At 43.2% G+C, this 19224-nt stretch overlaps 1 protein-coding gene across 1 annotated transcript in view; it reads left to right on the forward strand.

Moving 5' to 3' along the window:
- The window catches only part of GRID1 (glutamate ionotropic receptor delta type subunit 1), a 709310-nt gene that overhangs the window by 427697 nt on the left and 262389 nt on the right, over positions 1-19224 (forward strand). Inside the window, exon 5 of the mRNA XM_063087271.1 lies at positions 3259-3312. Coding sequence (XP_062943341.1) covers positions 3259-3312 — 54 coding nt within the window. The remainder of the gene's footprint in view (positions 1-3258; positions 3313-19224) is intronic.

Raw genomic sequence — 19224 nt, forward strand, 5'->3', positions numbered from 1 at the left:
ATGGAGTCTCACCCCTCACCCATGGCCAACCCCATACTGATACTTAGATATTTCACATGCCACCGTGAACACCGTGACACTCAGGAACCTCCCGTGATGGCACCTTGCTACTCCTAGGGCAGCCCATTCCATCTTGAACTACCTGAAAAGTCAGAAAGTTCTCTTTTGTATTGAGTTGATACCCGCCTACCTAAGTACTGGAGTCATTGGTTCTAAATTGACTCTTAGAGGCTGCAGAGAGCAATTCCAATCTCTTCTGCACATGACAGTTCCTTGTCTTTAAAGGTACCTATACTGTCCCAGCCTCTAAGCATCCCTGGTCACTTTAACTGGCCATCGCTTTACACCATCCTACTCCATTTCTGAGCTCGTGTGCAGTGCTCTTCATCAAGTGGGGAGACCCAGGTAAATAAAGCCCCAAGGTTGCAAAAGATCCTCCACCCCCTGCCTTTTCATGGGTTTGTGGTCTTTACTCAAGGGTATTGTTTTTGAGTTTCAGTTCCCCATTTGCCCTTCTGCTCCTGGAAATCAAGTGTGGGGCTTTGAGCTCAGCCTTGTTAAGCCACCTGCCTCTCTAGATTTAGCTCAGTGCAGTAGCCTTCTGAGACGTGTGACATCCTCCCTGCTCTGTACCATGTGCAGGTTTGATAAGAGTGTTGCCAGTGTTCTGCACATGGGAGTTAAGGAAATGCTGAACTGTTGGGGATCGAGGCAGGGCCAGCAATGTGCCAAGAATGTTCTCAGACCACCTGGTCTTCACTGCCCACTGACCTCCTCACCAGGCCTTGGGCTTCTGAAGACATCCAGGAAAGTCTGCATGTTGAGAGGACAGAGGCTCGGGGCTGAGCACCAAGGCTCCGTCCTGAGGGGCTGTTCCTCCTCGTCCCCGGCTTGAGAATCCTTGCAGCTTCTCTTGAGAGGGCCTGGTTTACTGAGTTTGTAGAAGGGGACAGAAAGTGTCTTCAGGACACGGTCCCATGGGGACCCCAGGTGTACAGCTTGGCATCTCTCGAAGTCTCCTTTCTTTTGGGTCCAGGAGACAGGACCTGAAACCTTCCTGGGGTAGGGGAGGGAGTGGCCAGGATATCCTTAGACAGAAGTCATTTATCCTGGGGACGAGAGGTGAGTGTGGACGAGGCTCCTGAAGAGGATGGGAGGGCTTGTGCCGATAAGCAGAGTCCCAGGATCGAAGCTGGAACGTGAGTTAGGAGGGGAGGGGGGCTGGCACCCCCAGAGCGCGGAAACAGCTGACTTCCATCACTGCTTCCTGGGGAAGCCTCGGACACGTAGGGACGCCTTTCTCATTCTCCGTGTTTGCCTCTTCCTGAGATTGAGGGCTTAAAAATATTTTACATACGTTGGCTGACAGGGATCGAAGGTGATCAACATTTCACAGATGGACAAGTGGTGATCAGAGGGGTTAAATGAGAGTGGGGTGGAGGCGGTCTGCTTCCGGTCCAGACTCCTGCCCCCTTTATCTTCCCAGGGCTGACACCCTCTCATTCATAGGCTGGAGGGGACAGTCCGTGTCCTTCAGCCCCAACATGTCCCACGAAAGGCCCCTGTGGGGTACAGTCTGTCAAGGACTCAGGTGCTAAAGCTCACCTGGGCACTCCCATGGGCTCTGTTTCCACGTGCTTCCTGTGTTCACCAGCAAGCACGTCTGCTCTAATGCACTGAGGATCTAGTAGAGCCCCATGACATGTCAATGCTGTTTGGCCCAGGGTCCCTGCTCAGCCACAGGGTGGCTGGGTTGCTGATGCACACTTCTAACACCTCTACACCTCGTTTGCTAGGAATGAGTCAGATCCATACGTACTGATGAGGAAAGATATTTTTGATATATTGATTGGTCAGAAATGAGAATCATAGCAAAAACTCCTGTCTGACATGCATTTGTAGCTATGTACTTGTAGATATGACTGCAACAACTTCTGGAAGGGGACACCTTCAACAACCTCTGGGGATGAATTTGGAGAAATAAATGGGGGATTTTCACTACTTTGGCACCTTTTCTAAAAATGGGGAGGGATTATGGGATGATTTTGAGCATTTTTCTTTATTTTTTCAAATAAGAGTAAGAAAAGTTACAATACAAAAATCAAAAAATTAATAAAATAAAGGAGGACTGCACTCTGACAGCTCTCTTCCAGGTTCATAGGTGGCCTGGCAGCCTGGTGCTCAGCAAGCACTCAGCATATGCTCACTGTGAGAATTCTCGCAGGACATGCTCGAAAACCATCAGTCCCTTCCGATTCTTCCAATCTGTTGATTTTTCCATTGAAGGAGGGGGAAAGCATTCATAAACACATACAAGAAACAAAATAAGTAACTGGGTCTTACCTGACTTGGGCTCTCACTTCATTCATATATTTGACAATGTTTATTGAACCCCTGCTACAAGCTGGTTATAGTGTAAAGTTCTGAGACATGCTGTGACCTGAGAGTTGTGGCCCCTGACCTCACGGAGCCCCTAACCTGGCAGAGGACATAGATGATAAGAAACGAATAAACTATAGCTATTCAAACACAAAGATGGCAAGTGCTATAAAGAAACAAAACAAAATGCCGTAAGAGAGAATGATGGGGTGGGGTTGCTGCTCAGGAGCTAGAAAGAGCTCAGTTCTGTGGAGCCAAGGACTGGCCAGATAGCTCAGTTGGTTAAAGTGTGGTGTTATAACACCCAAGTCAAGGGTTTGGATCTCCACACTGGTCAGCCACCAAAACATGCACGCACACACACACGCACACACAGCACTCAGTTCTGTAGACCCTGCAGAACTGAAGGCAGCCGGAGCCCCAGCCATGAGCTGCTGTCTTCCTGGTGTCACTCAGTCACTCAGCAAGGCTGGACCAGCTCCCATAAATCCCTTGATACAGTTTCCTGATTCTGTAGCCTTGGGCAATAATGAGCCTCATCTCCTAAGTGCCCCTGCGGAAAGGTGTTTGCAAGCCTTCTTGGAGAAGGGAGGCTGTGCCCTGCCGGTGGCCCTGGGAGCCTGTAGGAACCGGAGCTTCTAATCTTGCTCAGGGTGTGTGCATGAGAGCGTGGAAGTACAGCAGGAAATCAGATGTCTGTGTTCAGATGATGCCTATTGCAGCTAGGGCAGCCAGAGAGGGCCCAGAGGGATGGCATGTTTTGTGAGGAAAAAAATTCTCCAAGAACAATGTTTATAAAACCCCATCTTGGTGATCATCATGTGTGTCTGCCAGCTTCTGACTTGCTTCCGTTCATGTTTGTTCTTTTTCTCTCTACAGGCCGTGGAGACCAACCTGGCTTCCAAGGACAGCCACTGGGTCTTTGTGAACGAGGTAAGAGCCCCAGAATGGTGAGGGCACAGCTTGGCCAGAACCCCCTTCCCCTTGGGAAAGCTCAAGTGATCCTTTCAGGTCCAGTTCTGACTTGTGGAGAGCTGGGGTGAGTCCTGGGGCTCCACTCTGCCAAGGCACAAGGTCAGAAAGTTGAACTTGACCTGCGAAGATGCTCACCAGGGAAAGAATCCATACCTGAGTCCATGAGGAAGTCAAAAGTGAAAGGGACATGGTGTCAGGCACTAGGTGTGCAGGGCGCGGTGAGGCAGCCAGTTGGGGCTGGGTGCTGGAGAGATTAGAGTGGTTAGAAAATGGGGTGCAGAAGGGGTGCAGCAAAGGAATGAAGAGGGGATAGAAGTGCGTTTCATGCAGGACGTTAAGGGTACGAGTGAGGGCTATGTGACTGTGCAGAAGTGTAAGCAGCAGTGTGTGTGGGTGTGTATATGTCAGTGTGAGTGAATGTGAGTTGTATGTATATGAATGTGTGTGTGTGTGTGTGTGGATGTGTGTATGGATGAGTGCATATGTTTGTGTGAGGGGGTGTGCATATGTGAATGTATGAGTTGTATGTGCATGTGAGTTTATATGTATGAGTGTATGGATGTGTGAGTGTGCGGGTGTGCACATGTGCGTTGTATATGTGTGAGTGTGAGTGTATGCGTTATATGTGCATGAGTGTATGAGTATGTGTGTATGTGTGGGTGTATGAGTGTGTACACATGAGTTGTATGTGCATGTGAGTGTATATGTGTAATGTGAGTGTGCATGTGTACAGATGTGTGTTTGTGTGTGCAGCTGGTGGGGGTATGGATCAGTGTACCCATTGAGGGGGGTGAATAGCATGTCTCTTGCATGACTGGACGTTGCATGGGTTTGGCCCCAGGGAGGACTGGGAACATGAGTTGTCATCCTGGCCTGGCCTCTTCACTGATTGCACAGGCCTTGCACTGGAGTGGTCGGAATCACGTGCCTTAGCTTTCCCTAAGAACCCACCTGCCCACATGTCCATTCGGGAAGCACTGACCAGGGCAACCCTATGACGGAGAGCTGCCTGGAGAACGTGCTTCCTGGGGTGCGCATTCATCAGGACTGCGGCCGCAGCTGCTCCTAAATTAGCTGGTTGATTTCTAATGGTTTCATTCTGAAAGATGCAAGGTTTATTATGCAGGCAGTTTATTCTTTTATGATGTGTGTTTCTCCATTAGCTCAGTGCTAATTTGGCTGAAGTGGTTTTGGGTGGCTTATTTTAATAATCATGCAGATAATATCAGATAGAAACTACTTGAAAGGTCCACTTTTCATGGTTTTCCTCTGTGAATTCACATCTTATTAGCTCCACGTCTACACAGGCCAGTTGGGGACATGCTTGGTAACCGTCCATTTACCTTTGGGCGTGGATGGTTGTGCTGGTGATTAGGAGAAGGCACAGGACCGCCGTCTCCCTGGTCTTCAGAGCCTGCGTGAGGCCTCCTTGATCCTCAGGCAGTTTTGATTCTCTGGGCTCTGCTGGCTTCACAGGTTCTTCAAAGTCCAATTTCCTTTGTTCTGGAGAAAGGATGTATTCTGCTTGCCCCTGAAGTCAAATGTCTGGTTTACTTTTTTTGATGACGCCTCCAAACTGGATAGCCAGCGTTTCTCTGTTGCCAGTCTTCAAAAAAGTGCTCTGTTTTACATTTCTAACCTGTTTCCTTTTCCCTTACCTGAATCTGCACCTGTCCCCAGTGGTCTTCTGTCTGTCCAGGGCTGGGGTTAACTTCAGCCTGAAGGCGCCCCCAGGGCATTTCATACCTGCAGGCACCCTGGCATTTCTGGGGCAGCCAGAACTCAGGGCTTGGCGTCACCAGGAGGAGTCAGATGTGGGGTACCTGTCAGAGCCAAGCTGGAAGAGCCTTGACTAAGACGATGGCTGTGCCCCACCAGGATTGGCAGTGTGCACCAGTTGTGCGAGTAGCCCTGAGCTAAGCGTGTCCTCCTCCGGAAGAGAGGGGCCCCTGGAGCATTGACCTCCTCCTTTCTTGGTTTCCTTTTCTACGAGGAGGCGCCTCCCCTTGACCACCTGTTACATGCCAGATGCCTGTTAGTGCCCTTCACACTTGTTACGTTCCTTAGTCCTTACCCCCAACCCTACTTGGCATTTATTATTCCCATTTTACAGAGTGGAAAATGGAGGCACCAGAGGTTAAATCACTTACACAAGGTCATGTGGCAATGAAATGGTGCATCTGGGATTCTATATGAAGAAACCCTTCAAAACCTTTTCTACCAAATGACACCATCATGCATGTGGCGTTGGCAAAGATGCTTAACTCATAACCAGGGTCTGATTCAGTAAAGACAGTCAGTAGGGCTCTGGTATGCACACTGATGGGGACACTCTTGGGCTGGGCTTTAGTACCAGCTCATAGATATTCTCGAAGTCTGCCATCCAAAGGTAAGGCTTCCTGTAAAGCTTTTACCCACAGATCCCAGAGCAGCCTCTGATTAATGACTGAGGTGTTCTTTAAATTACATGCAGGCTTACCCTTAGGAACCAGCTATATTCAGAACTACTGTTTCTGGTTACAACATGGCCCATTGAAAAAAATAAAAAAGTACTGTTATTAAAGTATTATGTCATTTTAGGCCCTGCAAAATTTTTAAGCTATCTAAATACAGAACCACAGATCAGTAGTTTTCCAGTTGCCTGTTTGCCATGTATAATGACTAGAGATAAAGTAAGGCAAAAAAAAAAAGAGTCGGGGGCAGGCATTTGGTGGTTTACCTTCCAACATGGTCTCTGGAATTCAGCTGCTACTCTGAGTCCTCGTCTTCCCACTTCCTGCAACTGTTCCCCACTTCTCTGGAGGAAGTTCAGCCCCTCAAAGGAGCTCAGGTCTGTGCCTCCTCCCCCACCCCGACCACATGCATCTTTTTGACTTCAAGGTGGCCCTCCACCTGTGTCCCCTGATCTTCTCTCTGTCCTCCAGTTTCCTGTCTATATTTGACTTGCTTAATGTGTTTTCCTGGATCCAGGATAAGCTCTCCAGGGCACGTGTTTTTGTTTGCTTTCTTTATGCTGTGGTTTTCTTAGCCCGTCCACCCCTCCCCGGTGAGCACTGGTGTTGCATATTACAGACCTGTTTATTTGGAGAAGAAGCAATTGGATGCAGAGGAAGCCTTGTGAGTCTGAGCTGCACTGACAGTTTCTACAGGTCTTTGGGCTCCACTGTGGGCTCCACTGTGTTTGGGGGCTCCAAACACACCTTGGCAAGCAGATGTGTTTTAGGGTATAAACTATAATTTCATTGATTGATCAAGTTACAAGTTACCTAGAGGAGGGTGGGAGATTCAAGAGAGCTTGTGAAAAACAAAATGAACCATTAGTCAAGGTGGCCACTAGACTGTGAGTCCCTTGATGGCACGGCCAGATCCAGCTCATCACTGAATCGTCAATGCCCTTGGCAAAGGATAGATTCTTAAAAGGTTTGGTTGAAGGCAGGTCGATGTATGTGGTGTAAAGCAAATCACATTGACAGGCACTTACCGGTCTGCCTCAGAGAAAGGCAAAGGCAACAATTATGATGGGAGCCTTGGAAATGGAGGGGACCATTTGGGGTTGTTCACCAGAAGCTGCCGGTTCAAGGCCAGTCGGAACTGGCTCTGGATGAACGGGGTGGCTTCCAGAACCTCTTAATCAGCTGGGCAAAGTGCTTCCTCTCCATATGGCCTGCGGCAGATCTCTGTGGGTCCAGTCCGTGCTGGTGCAGTGACTCACAGGCATCCTGGTACTGGTTGGAGCCTGGACGCAAAGGACAATGCCCTCCCTCCCTGTGAGACTCCGCATCCAGGCGGGAGCTGTGTGCCTCATCGTCTGGCCTCTTGAGAACTTTCTGCAGGACATTCTTGTATGGAATATGCAATATGACTCTGCAGCCTCCTGAAGAACCAACCGTGATGGGGACCGGAAGTGCTCCATATGCTGCTGGACAGCTCTCTTTGTTAGACTCGTTCTTCCAGACATGGGACCAAAGCACACTTAGATGGGAATGGCTTAAGATACTTAACAAGCAATGCAGAAGTGGATGCATTACCTTTGCAATTGGGCTTTCTTAGCGACCAGGGCTCTGAGTGGCGATCTGTGGGCCAGCTGGGGTCTGAGAGGAGGTGGGCTCTAAGTGGGGGAGAAGGCACAGTCGACAGAACTTGGCACCCCTCCCCCATTGTCAGCATGGGTGAATAACCCCCCTATCCTAGGTCCATTCCAGACCTTGCACATCAGCTCCAGACTCAGAGCTCCAGCTGTCTTCTTGACTCAGCTGCTCATCACCACCTCAGTGTGCCTCTTTGAACTCAGTGTCCTACCAAACCTGGTTCTCTTTCAGTGCTCCAGATCTCAGAGACCACTGTCTCCATCCTTCTGGTTGGTTCCTCAGCCAATGGAGAAAAGTCCACACCATGCAGCCTGCCCTAGTCTGCTCTAGGATGACCCTGTACCCCCCTTGGCACTCTCACTTACCTCTTACTGCTCTGCTCACTATCTCATGGCTCCTCCCTGCACGTGGATCAGCATATTGTATTTCCCATATTGATTTTCTCCTCCTACCTCTGGGCTTTTGCCAGGATTTTCCTTTCTACCTGCTATGCCCTTCTTGAACCTCTGATCATCTAGGACTTACCTTTCCTGCAGAGGTCTGCTAAACATTGTCTCTGCCAAAAGGACTTCCCGGATTTCCCCAGTAGAGTTACTCTCCTGCTGTCTTGTGCTCCTCACCCCAGTTCTGCTGTGTTGGGGAGTAGACTCACACGCCTGATTCTCTGGATGGCTGGTAGATGGGGGCCTGGCTCTCCTTTCTATCATGCTCCCTAAAGTTCCCAGCACAAGGGGCTCACACACGGAGGGGCTTGCTGGGTCACCCCTACTGCTACTGTCATCTGCCTCTTGCTTTCTCATTTTGACTCTGCTTGTCTAATTACCTTTATGTGGAGGAAGAGGCATTTATAACCAACCCAGTTATTCATGGACTCAGATAACTATGATCCTGCTCCATGAGCTACAGCTGTCAGCCCTCCCCGCCATTCTGCTGCACTTGGTTTTCCCGCTCCTGCATGATGAGTCCCATGGGGGTACCAGTTCTTCCTCGGAGGTACACACATGTTCCCCTTGGCCTTGGACCAGGCCATTGGCAGGGGATGGAGTGACCAGAGAAGAGGGCAGGGGAAGCGCTGGTCAGGCTTCTTGCACAAGTCCTCGAAGTATTCTGCTAATTTGTGGGTGCTTTGTGGAAAAAGGATTCTGTGATCGAAGAGGGCGAATCACTCGGAGTTAAATAGTGAGGAACAGGTGTCTCCTGCAGGCATCTTTGGGCTCTAATGCATGTCGTGCCTTTCCAAGGATGAGGCAGTGCACACTGTCTGCCACATTCATTTATTTTTCCAAACACATCCATCTGCTTCTTATCTTCATGTGCTCAGCTCTGCCCTGGAGTAGCTGCTGGCAGGTGGTGGAGTGGTGGGGCCTTATAGGGCCTCTTGTCATATAGAGCTGGTCTGACTGTGTCCTAAAAAACCTCTGCCACCCCAAGCCAGGATCATTGCAGTGTGTTGACCTCTTCAGCCCCCTCTGCCTGGAATGCTGTCCCATTCCTGCCCCTCAGGCCCCAGCCCCAAGCTTATCACTCTTACTGGTTTGCCACCAGCAAATACTCCAGGAGGATCCTCGGGGGGCTAGACCTTGCCCTGCTCCAGAGCATCCTGGGATTTAGAATCAGCTTCTATAAGTAGTGCAGAGAACATCACTTGACTTTCAAATTTTCCCTACCTCAAAGCACATTCTGAATTAAAACAAATAAAAATAAGATTGGGCTCCACATGTATAACGTGCGGGAAGGAGATGCTAATGCTCTAATTGAAGAAAACAAGGAAAAAGGCTGTGATAATGCCGAATCACATAGCTTTAAGAAGTCTCTATTTGGGACTCAGAGAAAGAGAGGGAGAGAAAAGATTTAATTTTTTTCTTCCTTTCATTCTGAAGATTCCAATTCTGGTGGCATATTAAGTCTTTATGCCATTTACCATCATCAAATTTAATTTAGTGACACTCAAAAAACAATTATGTGTGCTGTAGTCTATTCAGTTCTTTCTCTCCCCAGCCTCAGTGAAGAGTCTTTGAGGACAGGGAACACATCTTACCCACCTCTGCAGCCCTCGTTCAGATACCTTGATTGAAGAACAGGACTTGCCATGTATTAGACATTAGACAGGGCCAGGCACTATTTTTGAGTATCACTTTCATTATCTATTTTTTACTTAAAAATTAATAGCTTTATTGAGGTTTAATTGACATGCAATAAATACACATATTTTAGTGTACAAGTTGCTAAGTTTGGCATATATATACCCCCATGAAACAATAACCACAATGAATTTAGTGAACATTTGTGTCACTCCAAAAGTGTCCTTGTGCCCCATGGTAATCCCCTTCTCCCAGCACACCCTCTCCCACTCCCTAGACAACTACTGAGCTATTTCTAGCACTATAGATTATTTGTATCTTCTAGAGTTTTATGTAAATAGAATCACATAAAATATACTCTTTTTCTTTCCGTATAGTGTAGTGTATTTTTAGTAGAGATTCTGAAAAATTTCTGAACTCTCTATTTCATTCCATTTCTCTGATTTTCTCCCCCATCTATCTTCATGCCAATCTCACATACTTTTAATTACTATAGTTTTATTTTGTTAGTCTTCTGGTTTTGTCCCTCATTTTCAAAGTTGTTTTGGCTATCTGAGGTCCTCAAAATTTTCATATGAATTTTCGAATCAGCTTGTCAATTTCTACAAAAAAGCCAACTGGGATTTTATTTGGCATTGCATTAAATCTACAGTCCAATTTGGGGAGAATTGACATTTTAACAATATTGAGTCTTCTCACCCGCAAATGAGATATGTCTCTCCAATTATTTAATTCTTTAATTTCTCTCAACAATGTTTCAGATCTTTCACATCTTTTTGTAAGAATTATTCCTCAGTATTTTATATTGTAAGTGGTGCTTTAAAAAAATTTCAATTTTCATTTGTTCATTGGTAGTATACAAAAATGCAAGTAATCTGATATCCTGGTACCTTGCTAAACTCACTAATTCTAGTAGTTTTTCATAGATTCTATTAGATTTTCTGCATTGACTGTCATGTCCTCTGGGAATATGACAGTTTTACCTCTTCCTTTTGATCTGGATACCTTTTATTTATTTTTCTTGTCTGATTGCACTGATTCGTATCTCCAGTATGATGCTGAATATAAGTGGTGAGAACAGACATCATTTTTTTGTTCCTGATATTAGGGAAACACACACAGTTTTTCACCATTAAGTATCAAGGTAGCTGTAAGTTGTTAGATGCCCTTATCAAACTGGGGAAGTTCTCTTCTATTCCTAGTTTGGCAATAATTTTTTTTTTTGGTTTTATCACGAATTGATGTTGGACTTTGTCTAATACTTTTCTGCATCTATTGAGATGGTCATATGTCTTTTTCTTTTTTTAGTTTGTTAATATGCTGAATTAAATTGATTTTCTAATATTAAAGCAACCCAGCATCCATGGGATGAAACCTACCTGTCATGACATATTATTCTTTATGTATATTGTTACACTAGGTTTGCTAAAAATTTGATTAAAACTTTTCTCTTATGTTCAAGAGGGACATTAATCTTTTTCTTTCTTAATTTCTTTGTGCAGTTTTGGCATTGGTGTAGTGCTGGCCTCAAAAAATGAGTTGGAAAGTATTCTCTCCTTTTCAATTTCTGGAAGAGTTTGTGCAGAATTGTTGTTATTTTTTCCTTGTTTGTTAGAATTCACCAGTGAAGCCATTCAGGCCTGAAGTTTTCTTTGTAGGAATGTTTTAACTACAAATTAAATTCTTATATTAGACATAGTGTTATCTATTTGTTCTTGATTGAGTTTTGGCAATTAGGGTCTTTTAAAAGAATTTTTCATTTCTTTAAATTGTCAAATTTATAGGTATAAAGTTTATAATATTCCCTTATTATACTTTTAATATTTGTTGAATCTGTAGATGTATGATCACTCTCATCCTTAATACTTACAATTTGTGTTTCTTTTCTTTTTTTCTTAATCAGTCCGATTACAGGTTTATTGATGTTATTGATTTCAAAGGACCAGTTTTTATTTCATTGATTTTTTTCTGTTGTTTTTATGTTTTTTTTTTTTTAAATTGATTTCTGGTTTTATCTTCATTATTTTCTTTCTTCTGTTTACATTGAAATTTTTTAAAAAAAACTTTAGGCAGTTGATCAGTAACAGGGATCAAACCCTTGACTTGGTGTTATCAACTCTGTGCTCTAACCAACTGAGCTAACCGGCCAGCCCACTACTTGGCTTTTCTTTGTTTTTCTTCCTTCTAATTGCTTAGGGGAAAGCTGAGATAATTGATTTGAGAACTTTCTTTTTCTTTAGTGCTATGTTTCCCTTTAAGTGATTTAGTGGCATCCCACAAATTTTGATTTATTGTGTTTCCATTATTTTGTTCAAAGTATTTTTTGATTTTACTTTGACCCATGGGTTGTTTAGAAGTGACTTATTTATTTTCCAAACATTTGAGGACTTTTCAGGGATCTTTCTGTTGTTGATTTCCTGTTTAATTCCATTGTGGTCAGAGAACATAGTTTCTATTGAATCATTTTAAATTTATTGAGACTGATTTGATAGTCCAGTATATTGTCTTTCTTGGTAGATGTTTCATTTACACTTGAGAACGATGTGTAGTGTAGAACATTCTATAAATGTGAATTTAGGTCAATTTGGTTGATAGTGCTGTTTGTGTTTTCTGTATCCTTGATTTTTTTGTCTATTTGTTCTATCAATTATTGAGAAATAGGTATTAAAATATTAAACTTTAATCATGTGTTTGTTTATTTCCTTTTTCAGTTTTATCAGTTGTTGCTTAATATATTTGAAGCTTTGTTTCAAGGAGCACAAATGTTTAGGATTTTTATGTCCTCTTGAGTAATTGATACATTATCATTAAGAAATGATCTTTTTTACCCCTGGTAACATTAGCTTCTCTGAAATATACTTTATCTGATATTAGTACAGCCATTCCATATTTTTTTTGACTTGTGTTTGCCTAATATGTCTTTTTCCATTCTTACTTTTAACCTATTTGTTTCTTTATGTTTAATGTATATTTCCTGAAGGCAGCATATATTTGGGTCTTATTACTTTATCCAGTATAACAATATCTGCCTTTTAATTAAAGAGTTTAGATAATTTACATTTAATGTGATCATTGATATGGTTAGGTTTAAGTCTGTCTTCTTGCTGTTTTTTCTTTGTTTTATCCCTTTTGATCCCCTTTTTCTCTTTTATGACTACTGGATGAATTGAGAGTTTTTTATAATTCCATATTAACTATTTTGTTGGCTTATTATCTATAACTCTTTTTTAAAAAATTAGTAGTTTCTTTAGGGTTTATAGTATACATCTTTAATTCAATATGACCTATTTTTAAGGAGATACTACTTCACATATAGTACAAAAGTACTTTAAAAAGTTTTTGGAAAAATGGAATTAGAAGATAACACAAATCTGTTCTTGAACTTTTGAAGTATCCTCATATCTTATTTACAATAGCATGTTTCCATTTCTCCTCTCCTGGAATTTTTGTAATGATTTTCATAAATATTACTTATCCAAATATATTATATACACCACAATACATTGCTATTATACTTATTTAAATAATTATCTTTTTTCAACAATAAGAAAAATCTTACGTACTTTTCCATGTAGTTACCATTTCAGGTGCTCTTTATTTCTTTGTGAAGATCCATGTTTTGCTCTGGTATTATTTTCCTTCTGTCTGAAGGGCTTCCTTTAACATTTTTTGTCATGCAGATCTGCTGGTGATGAATGCTTCTAGCTTTTGAGATCTTTTAGCTTTTGTGTGTCTGAAAATGACTTTATTTCACCTTCATTTATGAAAAATATTTTTGTAGGTACAGAATTCTAGTTTGATAGTTTTTTCTTCCAGTATTTTTATAATGTTGCCCACTGTCTTCTTACTGGCCAGAAATCTGATGTTATCCTTATTTTTGTTTTTCTGTAGATAACATGTCCTTTTTTGTTTTGTTTTTAGGATTTCTTCTCTCTCTCTCACTGGTTTTGATCAGTTTGATTATTATATACCTTGGTGTAGTTTTCTTCATTTTATTTATGTATATTTTTGTGTGTTTACAGTTTTTTGAGTTTCTCAGACTTGTGTGTTTATAATTTCCATCAAAATTTGCACTCATTATTTCCTCAAAATTTGAGAAATTTCATCTACTATTTCTTCAAGTGTTTTTTCTGCCTTCCTGTCCTCTTATTGAGGATTCCAATTGCACATATATTAGGCTTTTTGAAGTTGTCCCATATATAACTGATGCTCTTTTCATTTCATTTTCATTCTTTTTTTTCTCTCTGTGTTTCATTTTGAATAATTTTTACTGCTATGTGTTAAGGCTCACTGATCTTTTCTTCTTCATTGTTTAATAATTTGGTCCATTGTGTTTTTTATATCATACATTGTAGTTTTGATCTCTAGAGGTTAGAGTTGAGTCTTCTTCAAATCTTCAATTTCTCTACTTATGTTTTTGAACATATAAAATACAGTTATAATAACTGTTTAAGGTCACTGTCTGTATTTCTAATTTGTTTCAGTTTGGGGTCAGTTTTGATTAACTGATTTTTTTTCTCCTTATGGTTTATGTTTTTCTGTTTTTGAATACCTGGTAATTTCTGATTGACAGCCAGATTTTGTAAATTTTGCCTTGTAGGGATCTGGATATTTTTACTTTCTTTTAAACATTCTTGAGACTTTTTTTCTAGGCTGCAGTTATTTGGGAACAGTTTGATTCTCTTGCTGTTGTGATTTATTAGGTGTTTGTGTAGTAGAACTCAGTCTAGGGCTAATTATTCCACACTTCTGAGGCTAGACTTCCAGAGTATTTTACCCAGTTCACATGAAGTATGAGGTTTATAAGAGGCAATCTTCCCAGCCCTGTTTGAGCCTCATACACTGGTCCCTCTAATCTCTTTGGTTGGTTCTTTCCCCAGTGTCAGGTAGTTTCCTTATATGCATGCTCTGGCCAGTACTGTGCTGAGTATTCAGGAGGGACCACCTGGAAATGATCATAGTTTTCTCTTTCTGTTCAGCTCTCTCCTCTCTGGTACTCTGTCCTGTGAACTCTTACTGCCTTGGACTTCTTGTCTCTCAGATTCACATGTGTAATGCATGGAGTCCACTGGCTTCTGCATATTCCCTCTTCCCTCCTGCACTCTCTCAAGACAGTAATCTAGTTCAGTCATAGGGCTCACCTCGTTTTCTGTCTTGAAGGATCACTCTCCTTTGTTACCTGTTGTCCAGGGTGTTGAAAACTATTTTTGCATATATTTGGTCTAGTTTCTTTGGTTATTTCAGGCAGAAGGGTAAACTGAATCTCTGTTACTCTCATCTTGGTCAACTATGGAAGTCATTTTTATTATCATATTTAATTCACACACACACACACACACACACACACACACACACACACACACACACACACACACACACACACACACACACACACACACAAACACACACACACACACACACACACACCCTCCCTGGTTTGTGGAACATCACTTGAGTGGGATAAGACTGATGAGTGGATAATAATTACCTGTATGACTTGATGGGCTCGACAGATTCTATGTATAATGATAAAACTGTGTAAGGAGGAAAGAGGAAGAATTCTGTTTTATATAGGGTAGCCATGGAAGACCTGTTTGATGAGACAGCATTTGAACAGGGACTTGAAGAAGTGAGAGAGTGAGAAAGCTGTGCATATACTACAGGAAGAACATTCCAGGCAGAGGAGAGAACAGGCGTGAAGTCTCTGAGTGGGAGCCTCTCGGGCAGGCTCTAGAAACAGCACAGAGGCCAGCGCAGCTGGAGTAGCATGAGTGGCAGAAAGCATGGCAGGACAGGAGGTCCGGGGCATAGCAGGGGCCAGGTCACATAGGACTTTGCTGGCCACTGCAAGACACGTGACTTTTGTTCTGAAGGAAGTGGGAAGTGAGTGGAGGGTTTTGAGCAAAGGACTGACAAAATGAGATTTATTTTGTAAACATATACTCTAGCTGCTGCCTTAAGAATGGTTGGGGAGGTAAGGAGCAGAGGGAGGAAGCAGAGAAACCATGAGATTATCCAGGGGAGGATGTTGATTTGGACCATGGGAGTAGAGTTGAGGTGATAAGAAGTATGTGGATTCTGGATATGTTCAGGAGGTGGAGCAGATAAGATTTGCTGCTAAATTAAATGTGTGTTATGAGAGAAAGAACAAGGATAACACTAGGGTTTTTGTTTGTTTGTTTCTAGCTTGAGGAACTGGAAAGAGAAGACATTTCTTGAGACAAGGAGACTATAGTGGTGCATATTTGAGGGGTGGGATCAGGAATTTGGTTTGAATGTGTTAATTCTGAGATGCCTATTGGACTGTCAAGTAGAGATGTTGAGTAGACACATAGCTATGTGAGCCTAGAATTCAGAGGGCGGGTGAAGCTTCTGGTATGAATCTGGAGGCCATCTGCATATAGGCAGTACTTAAAATCGTGCAACTGGATGAGATCAGCGAGGAGGTGTATTGCTAGAAATGAGAAGAGGACCAAACCCTGACCCCTGAGGGACAGCCACGTCAGAAGCAGGAGGAGAAACCTGCGAAGGAGTCTGAGAAGGAGCAGCCTGAGGTGGAAGAAGAGAACAAGTAGGGGCTGGAGTCCTGGAAGCCAAGCAGAGAAACCATTCGAAGAGGAGGGAGAGTTTTGATGTCAGGTGCTGCGGCCACGGGGCGGCAATGACCTGGAGGTTGGAGGACTGAGTCCCCAGGAACTTCAACTTGTATTATCCCATTTTACAGATAAGGAAACAGAGGCTCAGAGAGACAGATTGACTTTTCAGTGTCACATAGTCAGTAAGTGGCAGAATCAGGATTTGAACTTAACTCTGAGTGACTCCAAATTTAAGAACTAGTCATCCCATGCCACACTGCCCCTCCCTTGTCTTTCCCCTCACACACAGCACAGACTGCGTGCTGAGTAAGTGACCGAATCCCAGCATATTTGAATTATTTAATAATTTAGAAGCAGTAACAGCTATAGTTGTTATAAAAAGTCTTACTGTGAAACTTTTGTTATTTATTAGATTTCTTTTTTCTTTGTTATTTTGCATACTAGCACCTTATTTTCAAAATCTATTATAGAAATGGTGAAAGGACCTAACAAAAGCCCACACAAACAAGCTAATACATGGCACATCAGTATGACCTGAAGGAAACAAACTATATTTACTGGAAATTCACTTCCATTTGTTAATCGGAATAGATCTACTTTCCTTTCTAAGCCCACAAGGAACCTATGAGACTTAACATTTATGGTTACCTATGGATATATGAGGACATTGTTCTTTAATATCATTGTTAGTCCTTTTCAAATCCCCATGGGGAGGGTGTTTGCAGCTGTGCAGATGTGGGTTTGGGGAGCAGGACTGAGACAGTAGTGATGTGCCATTGTGCTTTAGATCAGTCTTTGGAAACACACCATGGATATGATTTTGGCTCCTAAACTGACCAGTTCTGTGACTTTGGGCAAGCTGTTCTGTTTCCTTCCTGGAGCCTTGTTTTCCTCATCTGTTCAACAGGGTTCATGACAGCCACCTCCTAGGAAGGGAGTGAAGATTAAATGAGCTATGTACGGGAAGGAGCCCAGCACAGGATCTGGCGGATAGCAAGCCCTCTTAAAAGAAAGCTCTTCTTATTAACAAGTTACTAATATCCTGCAGGGATGTTAGTCTTTGGACCTTAATCAAGAAGACACGCAGATTTAGGGAACTGATTCTGGGTCCGTGCATGTTTTTGTGAGGAGTGTGGGGGATGGGAAGATGGTTTGATTCATCACCTGGATGAATCTGCGTTGCAGCACTTATAACTGTGTTCTGGGCTTGCTGGGACCCTAGTTCTCTCTGTCTCTCTGCCTTTCAGACTCCTATGGATCTTTCAAAACCCCGTTCTAATTAACCCCACCCCTGCAATACCTGTTGATGTCTTCCATAACCTTTCCTTTTTCCAACCCCTCAGAGAGTTCAGGCTCTGATTCTTCAGTGGTCTTTAACTTTTTCCATCATGTCCCGTCTCCCTACCATATGTATAAGTCTTGGCAAGCTGTCATTCATTATCATACATGTACTGAATACCTATGAGGCACTGGGGCTGCTCCTAAGAATATGAAAGTTGTGTCCCCTACCCTGACAGAGTGTGTTGTAGAAGCATGTGTCCATGGATCACTAAACTATAGCTAAGCAAAGGCTGTGAGGGCCTCTCCAAATCCTCTGCAATTCAAGTTCAAACTCCCTGTAGACAACGTACCATTGCTGTGAAATCAGACTCCATGTTTTTAGATGTGAGTCAATTATTCCCAACAAGCGTATTGCCATTTTTGCAGAGTTTTGACAGAAGAATGCTTGGGAAAGGGAGTGCTGACACTTAAGGAGTTTTAAAAATAGCTTTAATTACCACGTGCAGCCAATATATCTGAAAACTAAAGTTTACTGACTCTAGCTTTCTACATTCCTATCCATTGCTCTTCCCACAAATGGATTCTGGTGGATTCATATGAACTTGTGGCTTGTGCCGGAAAGGCCCTGTTATCTGTGCTTTCTGCTCTGTTATTACACCTTCTTTGCCAGGCTGGATGATCGTCATGCACCACACAGAGAAGGAGAAGCATGCACGCCTGCCTGCACGCGAACACATGTACACATACACATACGAGGCTGCTGTCTTCACACACAGCACAGGGAATTGCAGGCCCTTGGTGGAGTTCCCCAAGGAGGGTCCTTTCAAAGCTGGAACATGGAAGTAGGAACAGAGGCAGGAGACAGTTCAAACCACCAGAACTTCTCTGTGTGAAGTGTCTTAAATGATGCATGAGGGCTCACCGAGACAGTAGTCAGCTTTGGTTCTCTTCTCTACTGCTTCAAACCAGGGGATGTTTTGTGCAGTGGGGCAGCCTGTCTCTTAGAGCTGATTGAAGAATCCCAAATGAATACCACGCCATTTCGGGGAGTGAGGAAACTGTTGAATTGCCAGTGATCAGAACTAGGATGCAGTTTCCAGCCACCCCAGAGAGTAGCCTGTCAGCTGCGAAGGCAATGAGGGGCTGAGCCATGTCAGGCAGTGGAGGAACTGGCTGCTGCCACCCTCGGGCCTGGCATCCCTCCTGACCGGGAGTTGCTGATGAGCTCAGGCCAGTGGCGTCTGAATGACCTCCTCCTTACCCTTAGATTTCTGCTTGTTTACTGCAGGGCATTGCAAGAACAGTGAGCTGAGTGGTTCCCTCAGAAGCACCAACTGTGTGCCAGGCCTTGCTTTGGATGCTTTATAGACATTTTTTCAAAACAAAATAAATCTGTCCATGAGCTCAATCAAAGGAATGGCAGGAAATTTCATCTCAGTTACAACAGGATGCTTCATCTCTGCTCTATGGAGGTTGTGCAAAGGCCTTTGGGTTTTATGCTAACAAGATCATTCACAGAAAGACCTCTGTAGATCCAGCAATCCTACTGGGTATATAGTATCCAAAGGAAATGAAATTAGTATGTTGAAGAGATATCTGTACTCCTTGTTCTTTGCAGCGTTATTCTCGGTAGTCAAGGTATGGAATCCACCTAAGTGTCCATCAAGAGAGGAGTGGATAAAGAAAATGTGATACATGTACACAATGGAAAGCTATCCAGACTTAAAAAAAGAAGGAAATCCTGTTATTTGTGACAAAATGGACGAATGTGGAGGACATTATGTTATGTGAAATAAGACAGGCACAGAAAGACAAATACAGCAT

This window comes from Cynocephalus volans, chromosome 2 (assembly GCF_027409185.1).
Source record: "Cynocephalus volans isolate mCynVol1 chromosome 2, mCynVol1.pri, whole genome shotgun sequence".
NCBI classification, from domain to species: domain Eukaryota; kingdom Metazoa; phylum Chordata; class Mammalia; order Dermoptera; family Cynocephalidae; genus Cynocephalus; species Cynocephalus volans.